Source organism: Salmo salar, chromosome 20 (genome assembly GCF_965601325.2).
Source record: "Salmo salar chromosome 20, fSalSal1, whole genome shotgun sequence".
Lineage (NCBI taxonomy): Eukaryota > Metazoa > Chordata > Actinopteri > Salmoniformes > Salmonidae > Salmo > Salmo salar.
In genome coordinates this window covers 3,236,048-3,249,368 of record NC_138310.1, presented here as the reverse complement: position 1 = coordinate 3,249,368, position 13,321 = coordinate 3,236,048, and the positions used below count along the sequence as shown (strand labels likewise).

Below are 13,321 nucleotides of genomic sequence, written 5' to 3'. Positions count from 1 at the left end.
GAAACATTGAAACTTTTTATTAAGTCTCACAACCCATTCCTGTTTCAAGTCATTGAAGTCCTGCATTGTTTTACTTGTAAATATACAGAATTGTTTAATAACACGTTCTAGAAATGTGAAAGTTATCCTTTCTTAAGTGCATGAATCATTATTATAATGTAATGTGACAGAAGAAGAGAGACCTTGTCAGTTGTACAACTGAATGTATTCCAACTCAAAATGTGTGAGATACTGTAATGCTCATTTTCATATCTTTTCATACTGTAACACTCATTTTCATACTGTAACACTCATTTTCATATTGTTTAATACTGTAACACTCATTTTCATATTGTTTAATACTGTAAGTTCATTTTCATACTGTTTCAGACTGCAAGGTTCATTTCCATATTGTTTCATACGGCAAGGTTCATTTCCATATTGTTTCATACTGCAAGTCTCATTTTCATATTGTTTCATACTGCAAGTCTCATTTTCATACTGCAAGGTTCATTTTCATATTGTTTCATACTGTAAAGTTAATTTTTATATTAATTGAAGTGGAAGTGGAGGGGTAGAGGGACTATGGAGTCAAGTCTGGGAAGACCTCTTCTTGACAGATGTTGGAGAAAGTATATTGAGGTGGAGAGAGATAGTAAGTGTTTCAATCTCAGTAAGTCTTCATGAAGTTAGAGAGAGAAAAGGGGCTTTGGCTTTGACTGGTGTTGGTTGGCAGGCGGTGGTACAGCACATGATCCAGGTACTGTATTCAAAATAAGCTTCTCAGAGTAAGAGCGCTGATCTAGGACCAGTTTTGCCCTTATGATCATAGTGAATAAGATAATATGGACAGGGGGAGGACCTGATCGTAGATCAGCACTTCCTACTCAGACTCTGTGAATACCGACGGCCCTGATGGTTTTGGGGACAGGATGTCGTGTCAAGTAATGGAAGTGGATGGGGAACAGAGGAGGGCCCTGTCCAGAAACAACCCCTAGACCCTAGTAGTAGCTCCACCCTGCCCTAGTAGTAATGCCTCCCGGTCCAATGAAAGGCTAGTCGTAGCGCCAACCTTCCACCCAATAGGCTAGTAGCACCCTTAGCGGCATTGGCTGAAAGCGGATGTCTGGTTTTCAGGGATACAGTATTTTCAACCTAACTTCCATTTCCCCTGAAAAACGGAAGTGAGGACTCCGCTCAGGCATCTTTCCACGTTAGGTTAGGCTAGTAGTAGCTACAATCTGCCCTATGACAGGCTAGTTGTAATTCTGCCATATTGTTTATACACATCCAATTCTTTCAGATGTACCTGTGCCTAGGTGGTAGGAACTAGGGGTTGTTTTGAATGGGGCCGAGTAGTGAAGGCTTAGCTATGTGGGCATGGTGTCCTGGTTCTCCTGGCTGTCCTGGTTCTCCTGGGAAGGTCCCTCTGGGCCGTTGGGGCTCTCCTGTTGCACTGAGCTGGGCATCAGTCTGTGGTAGAGGTCCTGTACGGTGCCCAGAGTCTCTGCCATGTCCTCTGGGTAGCGTGTCTGCAGCTCCTCGTTGGCAACATAGTGGCTGTCATGGAACTCTGAGAAGTAGCGTCCCACCTCCGGGTGAGCGATCTCCAGAGGGGCGGAATGGGGCTCCAGATTTTCTAGGAGACGAGAGAAAAAGAGGCATAAAGATACTAAGTATAGTATCATGTAACAGGAAATCTCAAACTGAGCCGAAGCAAGTTACTGTACAAGATAGCTGCATATTCTGTGTACATTTGAAAGTATATAGGCCTACATCTTAGCAGCACCTTACTCATCCAGCATGTATAACTCTTCAATAAGCATTTCAAGTATTACATTTGTCATGTTTCTTCTCAGAATGCCTCCTTAACGAACTACCACTGCCCTGACATTGAGAATTACATACTGTACATGTCACTGAAAGATAATGTCTCTGGTATAGATGTACCCTGGGCAGCGTATCGGCAGGTGCCATCCTGCACTAAGACGTTGTAGAAGGGCTGGTTGGCCCCGCTGGACAGCTGGTGGACCCTCATGGTGGTAATCCACTCCTGGCTCATGGTGCACTTGGGGTCCCAGCCATAGATTGCACAGTTATAGCCAGACCTGGAGAGAATGGGGACCGTCACACAGTGTCAGATATAGAGATGAGGTACAGTGTCACATGGGGAAAGGGCACACTACAGGTTTATAAATCACAGTGATTATAATAAAAAGTAATCCATAAATACCTATTCTGCCATTCAACAGATTACAGTAGTTTTACATTGACAGTGTTAATCAACAGCAGAGGATGGCAGCTTTACCCAGATAGAGGGTGGTGGAGGACAAACAGCTGATTCAGGGATGGATGGAAGGAAGGACAAACAGATGGAAAGATTAGACGGAATGGATAAACAGACAGACATGCAGACAGCCCGTTTGCTCGGACAGGGAAGCAGGCAGGCAGACAGACTGCTCGGACAGACTGACTGCTCAGACCCACCTCTTGTGTTTCATGATGAGGCCTACACTGTACTGCAGCTCTAAGTGTTCGGGGGCACTGCGTCTCTTCACCTCTGGCTCTACAGGGTGTTTCTTGTGCTGGATGTGTTCCAGGGTGTGTTGTACCAGATAACCCACTGCCCCGTGTTGGGACGGGTCCAACGCCTGGATGTGCTGCAGGATGTCGAGGACCTGGAAGAGGCAGGAGAGGGGTCAGACACCAGTCATTATCAGTTGGGGAAAGCTTGTCCTCTGCTCTGGACTGTAGTAAGCAGGTAGAGGCAGGTAAATGGTTAGAGCATTGGGCCAGTAACTAAAAGGTCGCTGGTTCGAAAATCTGAGCAGATGAGGTGAAAGAATATAATCTGCCGATGTGCCCTTGAGCAAGGCACGTAACCCTTATTTGCTCCAGCGGCACCATGTAAAACAACACATTTCACTGGACCTATCTGGTGTATGTGACAATACAACTTTTTTTTTTTTTTAACAACAAATCTGCAGTATCAAAGCCATTGGTAAAGCCATTTGGTCCAATTACATGTACACTACATGGGCAAAAGTATGTGGACACCTGCTCGTCAAACATCTCACTCCAAAATCATGGTCATTAATACAGAGTTGGTCCTCCTTTGCTACTATAACAGCCTCCACTCTTCTGGGAAGGCTTTCCACTAGATGTTGGAACACGGTGTTCGATGGGGTTGAGCCAAGTTCTCCCACACTGAACATTTCCGTATGGACCTCGCTTTGTGCACGGGGCATTATCATGCTGAAACAGGAAAGGGCTTTTCCCAAACTGCTGCCACAAAGTTGGAAACACAGAATCGTCTACAATGTCATTGTATGCTGTAGCGTTAAGATTTCTCTTCACTGGAATTAAGGGTCCCGAACCATGAAAACAGCCCCAGACCATTATTCCTTCTCCAACAAACTTTATAGTTGGCATTATGCATTTGGGCAGGTAGCGTTTTCTTGGCATCCGCCAATCCCAGATTCCTCTGTCGGACTGCCAGATGGTGAAGCGTGATTCATCACTCCAGAGAACACGTTTCCACTTCTGCAGAGTCCAATGGTGTTGAGCTTTACACCACTCAAGCCGACGCTTGGCATTGTGATCTTAGGCTGCTCGGCCATGGAAACCCATTTCATAAAGCTTCCGACGAGCAGTTGCAACTGACAACAGACGACTTTTACACCATACGCGCTTCAGCACTCGGCGGTCCAGCTCTATGAGCTTGTGTGGCCTAAAACTTTGCGGCTTAGCCGTTGTTGCTCCTAGACGTTTCCACTTCACAATAACAGAACTTACAGTTGACCAGGGCAGCTCTAGCAGGGCAGAAATTTAACGAACTGACTTGTTGGAAAGGTGGCATCCGATGACGGTGCCACGTTGAAAGTCACCGAGCTCTTCAGTAAGGCCATTCTACTGCCAATGTTTGTCGATGGAGATTGCATGGCTGCGTGCTCGATTCTATACACCGGTCAGCAACGGGTGTGGCTCAAATAGCCAAATCCACTAATATGAAGGGGTGTCCACCTACTTTTTGGCCATGTAGTGTATTTGGGTTTCGTGGGGCTCAGTTGGTAGAGCATGGCACTTGCAACGCCAGGGTTGTGGGTTCGATTCCCACGGGGGAGTCACTCTGGATAAGAGCGTCTGCTAAATGACTAAGATGTAAATGTAGATATGCCATGTTGAAATATCATGCTAACCTTCTCAGGCCAGATGCCCAGGTGGAAGTAGAGTCTGGCCTGTAGTAGAAGGTATTGGACGTTGTCTGGGTTGATGGTGAGGTAGAGATCCAGAGAGTCTCTCAGCAGCTGGTAGGATTTTTCATTGCCCTCCCTGCATGACATAGCACAGTGATACACAGTGTTGTTTCATACCACAACAGCGACAGCTGAGTGTAGGAATTTATTTTTGACCAACTCTAACATTACCTCAAGGATGAGATCCTGAGGACAACATAGAAAATCAGGAAAAAAGAAACATTTGGATTGATTCAATTCCATGATGTACGGTTGGAGATTTTCTGATGTCAGAAAAGCATAAATTATATATTAGTCAGAAAAAAAACATCCCTATGTTTGTAAATCTTACCCTCGTTTGCCAATGTTCAGCAGATTTCCCACCATCCTTAACAGCACTTCTGTTGTACTGATGGCATTGTAGTAGTCTGCAGTCACCTGATGACCAATGAGGTACTCGCACTCCTTAGCCGTCAGCTGCTTGCCTTTACCGAAGGCGTCAATGTACACAAAATCATAGATGTCCCCACTCCTGAAATGAGATATGAGGTTTTATCAATACAAGTACAAACATGTTACTTTGATGTGATTTCTGGCATGCAATACAGACAATGCTACATCGGGTATATTGAAAACCAGCATTTTTGGGAGCGCAATACTGAATTTCACCCAATCATGAACTAGTTCAAAACTAAACGTTAAACTATCCCTTCAAGATCAATTAATTTTATGATTGTCTCTATGCACTACAACTATACCAGTGGATGGAAAAACGTATAGTCTTTGATCACTAAAGAAGCCTTTGCCTTCCATTCACTTCCTCTCACACTTTGGCCCCTTACCCTCTTTGTTGCTGGCACCAGCGAAGCAGGAAGTGATTGGGGAAGTTGACAGGCTCCAGTTGAACCCCCAGTTTCCTGGCCAGCGTCATGTAAAGGACAGAGAGGCTGATGGGAATGCCTGTCCGGCGAAGCAGCACCTACGGAGGGAGGAGACATGGGAGTATGAGAGCCACAATGTCTGTCATGTTTCTTAGTTGATTGATATAGCATTATCAAGGTCCTCTATAGGCTTTCACTTCATTTTAATAATAAAGTCCAGGGCCCATATTCACAAAGTCTCAGAGTAAGAGTGCTGATCTAGGATCAGGTCCCCCTGTCTATTCATCATGACTGAAAAGACACACTGATCCTAGATCAGAACTAAAACTCTGACACGCTTTGTGAATACTGGCCAAGGAAAACATCATCCATGTCCTCTATAACCTCTCTGAGCTACTGTACGTGGTGTATGTAGGAGTTGAGCGGGTTGTAGTAGCTCATACCTGGTGTATGTAGGAGTTGAGCGGGTTGTAGTAGCTCATACCTGGTGTATGTAGGAGTTGAGCGGGTTGTAGTAGCTCATACCTGGTGTATGTAGGAGTTGAGCGGGTTGTAGTAGCTCATACCTGGTGTATGTAGGAATTGAGTGGGTTGTAGTAGCTCATACCTGGTGTATGTAGGAGTTGAGCGGGTTGTAGTAGCTCATACCTGGTGTATGTAGGAGTTGAGCGGGTTGTAGTAGCTCATACCTGGTGTATGTAGGAGTTGAGAGGGTTGTAGTAGTCACACTCGTTGCCCTTGTACTGAAGCTGCTCGTATAAAACAGCATTGAGGGTAACGACCACCTGTCTCTGGAGATCAAAGTCGTCTACAGCAAAACAATCGCCTAGAACCAGACACAATCAGAAAACAGGATCACATTGTAAAGTACATCAGTGAAGAATAGGGCTGAGAATTAAACAAAATTATATTTACACTCAAGACCTACAGTTGAAGTCGGAAGTTTACATACACTTAGGTTGTAGTCATTAAAACTAGTTTTCAACCACTCCACAAATGTCTTGTTTACAAACTATAGTTTTGGCAAGTCGGCAAATGACACAAGTAATTTTTTCAACAAATGTTTAGACAGATTATTTCACTGTATCACAATTCCAGTGAGTCAGAAGTTTACATACACTAAGTTGACTGTGCCTTTAAACAGCTTAGAAAATTCAAGAAAATTATGTCATGGCTTTAGAAGCTTCTGGTAGGCTAATTGACATCATTTGAGTCAATTGGAGGTGTACCTGTGGATGTATTTCAAGGCCTACCTTCAAACTCAGTGCTTCTTTGCTTGACATCATATTAAAATCAAAAGAAATTAGCCAATACCTCAGAAGAAAAATGGTAGACCTCCACAAGTCTAGTTCATCCTTGGGAGCAATTTCCAAACGCCTGAAGGTACCATGTTCATCTGTACAAACAATAGTGTGCAAGTATAAACACCATGGAACCACGCAGCCATCATACCGCTCAGGAAAGAGACGCGTTCTGTCTCCTAGAGATTAACGTACTTTGGTGCGAAAAGTGCAAATCAATCCCAGAACAACAGCAAAGGACCTTGTGAAGATGCTGGAGGAAACGGGTACAGAAGTATCTATATCCACAGTAAAACGAGTCCTATATCGACATAATCTGAAAGGACGCTAGCAAGGAAGAAGCCACTGCTCCAAAACCGCCATAAAAAAGCCAGACTATGGTTTGCAACTGCACATGGGGACAAAGATTGTACTTTTTGGAGAAATGTCCTCTGGTCTGCTGAAACAAAAATTGAACTGTTTGGCCATAATGACCATCGTTATGTTTGGAGGAAAAAAGGGGGAGGCTTGCAAGCCGAAGAACATCATCCCAACCGTGAAGCACGGGGGTGGTAGCATCATGTTGTGGGGATGCATTGTTGCAAGAGGGACTTGTGCACTTCACAAAATAGATGGCATCATGAGGACAGAAAATGATGTGGATATATTGAAGCAACATCTCAAGACATCAGTCAGGAAGTTAAAGCTTGGTCGCAAATGGGTCTTCCAAATGGACAATGACCCCAAACATACTTCCAAAGTTGTGGAAAAATGGCTTAAGGACAACAAAGTCAAGGTATTGGAGTGGCCATCCCAAAGCCCTGACCTCAATCCTATAGAAAATCTGTGGGCAGAACGGAAAAAACATGTGCGAGCAAGGAGGCATACAAACCTGACTCATTTACACCAGTTCTGTCAGGAGGAATGGGCCAAAATTCATCCAATTTATCGTGGGAAGCTTGTGGAAGGCTACCCGAAACGTTTGACCCAAGTTAAACAATTTAAAGGCAATGCTACCAAATACTAATTGAGTGTATGTAAACTTCTGACCCACTGGGAATGTGATGAAAGAAATAAAAGCTGAAATAAATAATTCTCTACTATTATTCTGACATTTCACATTCTTAAAATAAAGTAGTGATCCTAACTGACCTAAAACGGGGAATTTTTTACCTGGATTAAATGTCAGGAATTGTGAAAAACTGAGTTTAAATGTATTTGGCTAAGGTGTGGGTAAACATCTGACTTCAACTGTACCTGGTTAGATATTTCAAAGGGCGAGTTAACTCTAAAATCAAGTTTGGCATTCTCAGAACAAAAAAGGATCGTATGTCAATATGAATGTGCATGGACTCAAAATGACCGACTAATTATTCTGCTTTAAATCCACATGAAGACTAATTTTCCACATGAAGACTACTTTGTTTTGCCTTGGTATCAGCTCTTTGTATTCATTTCTAAGAGACACTGAGAGAACATGTGTTTCAAACTCCTCAGTCCAGACCAACCTTGTGTGACCCTCAGGCTTGGATGAGAGGGGTTCTTTATCCGCAGCATCTTGTTGATCTTGTCAGTGATCTCCTCCAGCTGGGAGGATATACCGTCATATGACACATCTGCTAGGGGGTTACAATACTGGTCTACCAGCACAGCTCCTACAACAGGAGAGGAGACAATAGGAGACTGTAAAAGTACATGGTTAAAAGCTGGTTATACACCACATTTTTTTCTTATGACTATAACACTTTCACTCTATTTATGTTATTTTCAAAAACCACAATGCAGAGGGAAACACAGACATTGTTTTTTCCCTAAACACCTCATTATTTCCAACATTATGCCCAAGATTCCCAACATTATTCACAAGAAGACAATGCTTACCAAGCTGTTTCTCTGAGTTTGTTACCACTAGTCATTAGGATAAGAGTGTATTGTGCAGTGCATGGCTAAACCCACTCCACATGTATGTTATTATGCCCATATTATTCAGCATTACTTTGTTTGATTGGTGTAAAGTACTTAAGTAAAAATACTTTCAAGTATTTCTTTATTTTGGTATCTGTACTTCACTATTTTTTTTTATTTTTGGACGACTTTTACTTCTCTACAATAGAAAATAATGCACTTTTTACTCCATACATTTTCCCTGACACCCAAAAGCAGGCCGTGAATAAAAAATATGTATAAAAAAATGGTGCAATGTGGATTACTTAATATAAGGAATTTGAAATGATTTATACTTTTACTTTTGATACTTAAGTACATTTTATCAATTACATTTACTTTTGATAGTGAAGTATATTTATAACCAAATACTTTTAGACTTTTACTCAAGTAGTTTTACTGGGCAACTTTCACTTGAGTCATTTTCTATTAACGTAGCTTTACTTTTACTCAAGTATGACAATTGGATACTTCTTCCACCACTGCAAGTCATGAAAGTGTATTATCAACCTAAGTGCAGTGTAGCGTATGGCTAGGCCCACTCCACATCCATGACTCACCCTCTAGGGCTGACTGCTGCTCTGCAGGCTGCTCCAGGAACATCTTTAAACTCCTCAGGATGTTCTTCTGGCGCAGGAAATAAAGGATTTTCTTTGCATAGTACTTCAGTGTCAGGCTTTTCCTATGGGAGGCAGAGAGATTGTGAAGAGAGATAGGAGAAAGAGTGAGCGAGGGACAGAGAGAAGGCACAAGAAAGCGAGAGCGAAAGAGGGAGAGAGAGCGAAAGAGGCAGAGAGAGCGAAAGAGGGAGGGAGCAAGGGAGGTGAAAATGAGAGAGAAAGATAGATTGGGGAGAGAGTGATGAGAAAGAAGGCAAGAGAGAAGGGAGAAAAACAGAGATTTTCATTGTCCATTGTTACAACGCTCCAGGGAGGTTTAACACAGAACTAATGGCCAAAGATAGTTGTTGGTGATGGACTGGAGTGTGGACATGGTTCTTACCTCCTGTCTGAGTTGAGTATAGAGAGCAGCTCGTCTTCACAGAAGTGCTCTGGGGCGCCGAGGGACTCGATCTCAGCAAAGCTGTCCCCCAGCACCTGGCCAACGCACGGCTGCGTTACAGATCTCTGGGTTAGTGCTAAAGAGGCCAGCCAAGCTCACACACACTCAAATACGGACACCACTACACGCACGTGCACGCAGCGCACGTAACACACGCTTGCATGCACTCAACACACACACACACACGATGCACATATACACCATCAGGCCAGCCCAGTCACATTGAGCATGATGTGGTGGGGTTAGGATTGCCAATAAATACAGTATCTTTCATGCTAAGTTTTTACAATGTTAGTAACACCTCTTTCCATCTCCACGAAGTACACTGAACAAAAATATAAAATGCAATTCTAGGACTGCCCAGTCATGTGAAATCCATAGATTAGGGCCTAATGAATATTTCAAATGTACCGATTTCCTTATATGAACTGTAAATAAGTAAAACATTTGAAATTGTTGCATTTATATTTTTGTTCAGTATAGCTAAATCAGAATGACAATAGCCATGGCAGCTTACTACTAAAGAAATCACTTACAACTTCCGTGAAGAATCTCTGGGAGATGGATACAACTGTTCGTCGTATTTGTACACCAACAGTGTGCCGCGTTCTGTATTCTTTCAGCCAATCACAACACTCGTTCTGGCGGTAATGCTTCTGCAATCTTGGCCATCTGGGGAGTGTAGGAAAAGGGACTGCAGTCAGAACGTTAAGGCAGAGTGCTGAACGATTTTAGTTATTAAACAACTAAATTGACCAACGTCAGTTCAATTACTTGAATTCCGTTTTTTGGAGGCTAATGCGCCATTTCTCTAGAGAGAAATCAAATCATTCACAAAATAAATCAAATTAAGAACCATGTGGGATGCAGGGATTAAGGGAGTTGTAGTTTTCATTAAGCAAATATTCAACCTAGTTCAGCTCAGAAACGTAGTAATTAACAACAATGATCATAATCCCTTGCAGCAGTTTTTTTTGCGGTTCAGACAGATCAGAGAGGAAGAGGTGAAGCGAAAGGTTTTACTCTAGCCAAAATCTGTCCAAAACAAGCCCAATGCGTTTCTATGGGCTTATTTTGGACCTAAGTTTGTCACCTGCCTTCCCACCTTTGGGACAACAACTCCCATTGTTAGGGTGGAGACATGAGCATCTCGTTATTAGATACAGATCTCTGGACGAATACACCTTTACATCTGCTACGTTAGATACACACAGACCACCTGAGAGAGGAACGTACACAACAACGACAAGAGGGCCAGAGAAAATATGAAAGTATGCCTTATCTACTTTGAAGAACTAGTAAAATGATTGTCAGACAGCTCTGCAGCACACTTTGGCAGCCTAGCTATACTGAACAAAAATATAAAAAGGCAACATGTAAAGTGTTGGGCCCATGTTTCATGAGCTGAAAGAAAAGATCCCAGAAATTTTCCATACACAAAAAAGCTTATTTCTCTCACATTTTGTGCACAAATTTGTTTACATCCCCGTTAGTGAGCATTTTTCCTTTGCCAAGATAATCCATCCACCTGACAGGTGTTGCATGTCGAGTAGCTGATTAAACAGCATGATCATTACACAGGTCCACCTTGTGCTGGGGACAATAAACAGCCAATCTAAAATGTGCAGTTGTGTCACACAACACAACGCCAAAGATGACTCAAGTTGAGGGAGCGTGCAATTGGCATGCCGACTGCAAGAATGTCCACCAGAGCTGTTGCCAGAGAATTGAATATTAATTTATCATAAGCCCCTACCAACATCATTTTAGAGAAGTTGGCTATAAGTCCAACTGACTTCACGTGTAACCACGCCAGCCCAGGACCTCCACATCCGGCTTCTTCACCTGCGGGATCATCTGAGACCAGCCACCTGGACAGCTGATGAAACTAAGGAGTATTGTCTGTAATAAAGCCCTTTTGTGGGGAAAAACTCATTCTGATTGGCTGGGCCTGGCTCACAAGTGGGTGGGCCTATGCCCTCCCAGGCCCACCCATGGCTGCACCCCTGCCCAGTAATGTAAAATTCATAGATTAGGGTCTAATTTATTTATTTAAATTGAGTGATTTCCTTACATTAACTGTAACTCAGTAAAATCTTTGAAATTGTTGTGTTTACATTTTTGTTCAGCATAGCTAGGCTAAGTCAGAATGACAACCATGGTAGCTTACTACTAAAGACATCACTTACAACTTCCTTGCATGTTGCATTTATATTTTTGTTCAGTATAAATAGGATGACTAAAGACAGTACAGTATGGGGATGACAATGTTAGATGGCCTGGCTGACTGCTACTTCCTGAGCAGAGATGAGACGTTGACTTTTAAGGAATGAAAAATAAGTAATCAAATAAAAATAAGTAATCAAATAAAAAGTAAGTAATACAGACATCTGAAATATTGTATTATTTCATAGTAATTTCCTATGTTTCTATTGATGTCTACCCAATGTGGAACTGATCAGAGACGATGGGATATTTTCTGTTTAGGATGTGGAATTTCCATGAAAAAGCTCGAAAAACATTGTAAAGTCATTGCTTCATAATGCATTTCATGTTTAAAAATAATAAGAATCGAAAGTGACCTCAAAAGTCACTACCTAAATTGCAAATGATCAGTAGCTTGCTGATCGTTTGTGGCCTTCAAAGAACACCAATAGATTCTGAACCACTACGTTACTGCATGGGGCTCAGAGAAAAACAATCAGCCAAGTGCCATGTCAAGCCAACTGATTTTTGCAACAACTAACGTTACACAAGACCTGCAGTCCAATCACTGTATTTCCCACCATTCAAGGTCACACAATTTCAATATCTGTCCTCAGCGGCACGATACGGTGCAAGACAATAATTGTGAAATTGTTAATTTTGACTGAGACATTTTAGTAGTACAGCTGCTTAGCTAAACTGGCTATAGTACCTACTGCTTTGTGTGATGTCAAATTTGGTGCATCAGCAGAAAGTCAACGGCCGTTAGACAGCTCCCTTGCTTGCTCGCTATAACGGATCTGTCATGACTGTACTGAAATAGATCTAATATTTTAGAGAGGCAACTGCGATTTAGATGCCAATTAGCGTTAGATAGTCAAATCTCTAGCTAGCAAGATAGCTAACAAGATAATAATGTCAGTTCACCTGAGTTTGTACTGGTGTCCCCAGACCTTCCCCCTGCCGTGGCAAACATCGTGTAGCCGCTTGCAGCTGCAGGAAACATTGCAAATGTCGACATGTTTGAGGACAGGAAAGCATAAGATGTACTCAAGTAATTCGGCTGGTAGGTCTGTAAATTGTTTCTGTTCTATCTCGGAAACGATCCCGTTCAGGCTGGAGCACCCCTCTCCTGCTCCAGACATCGCCATCTTTACTGTTTACTCCGATTACCTCAATCCACAAACCCGCCCCTTTCTGGCGCAGGGGCCGAACTTCGACATCACCCAAAACTGTCAATCGTCTCAAATCAATTCACTGTTGTTAGTGACAACAAGACAAGTGTATGCTGCATACAGTAGTGATATATCAACATGCCATGGTTTATATGTTAGGAAGTCAACAAATGGAATTTCGGTTGTACACACACGAAGTATATCTGACCAAATTATGAAAGACAAGCATTGTCAATTTGAATTCCGTAAAGTAAGTGCGGAAGAGGTGCAAAAACAAGCCACCGGGGTCTGACAACTTGGATGGAAAATTAGAGGTTTATAGCGGACAATATTGGCACTCCTATTTGCCATATCTTAAATATAAGCCTACTAGAAAGTGTGCGCACTCATACCTGAAGGGAAGAAAGAGTCATTCCGCTACTTAAGAATAGTAAAGCCCCCTTTACTTGCTCAAATAGCCGACCAATCAGCCTTTTACCAACCCTTAGTAAACATTTGGAAAAAATGGTGTTTGACCAGATACAATGCTTTTTTTACAATAAACAAATTGACAACAGACT

General features: G+C 42.5%; 1 protein-coding gene across 2 annotated transcripts; it reads right to left on the bottom strand.

The window, feature by feature from the left end:
- Window positions 1–2: 2 nt before the first annotated feature.
- fbxo21 (F-box protein 21) lies at window positions 3–12,773 on the bottom strand. Of its 2 annotated transcripts, XM_045704270.2 has the most exons (13): window positions 12,514–12,773; window positions 9,918–10,053; window positions 9,322–9,431; window positions 8,880–9,001; window positions 7,884–8,030; window positions 5,785–5,921; window positions 5,057–5,193; window positions 4,567–4,746; window positions 4,407–4,421; window positions 4,179–4,311; window positions 2,467–2,657; window positions 1,930–2,087; window positions 3–1,618 (listed from the first exon to the last, which is right to left on the bottom strand). In XM_045704270.2, the coding sequence occupies exons 1-13, from the start codon at window positions 12,735–12,737 to the stop codon at window positions 1,350–1,352; spliced, it is 1,959 nt and encodes a 652-aa protein (XP_045560226.1). In that variant the 5' UTR covers window positions 12,738–12,773; the 3' UTR covers window positions 3–1,349. The 2 variants fall into 2 exon arrangements, with proteins under 2 accessions (XP_045560226.1, XP_045560227.1); XM_045704271.2 differs by lacking the exon at window positions 4,407–4,421.
- Between the last annotated feature and the right edge of the window lie 548 nt (window positions 12,774–13,321).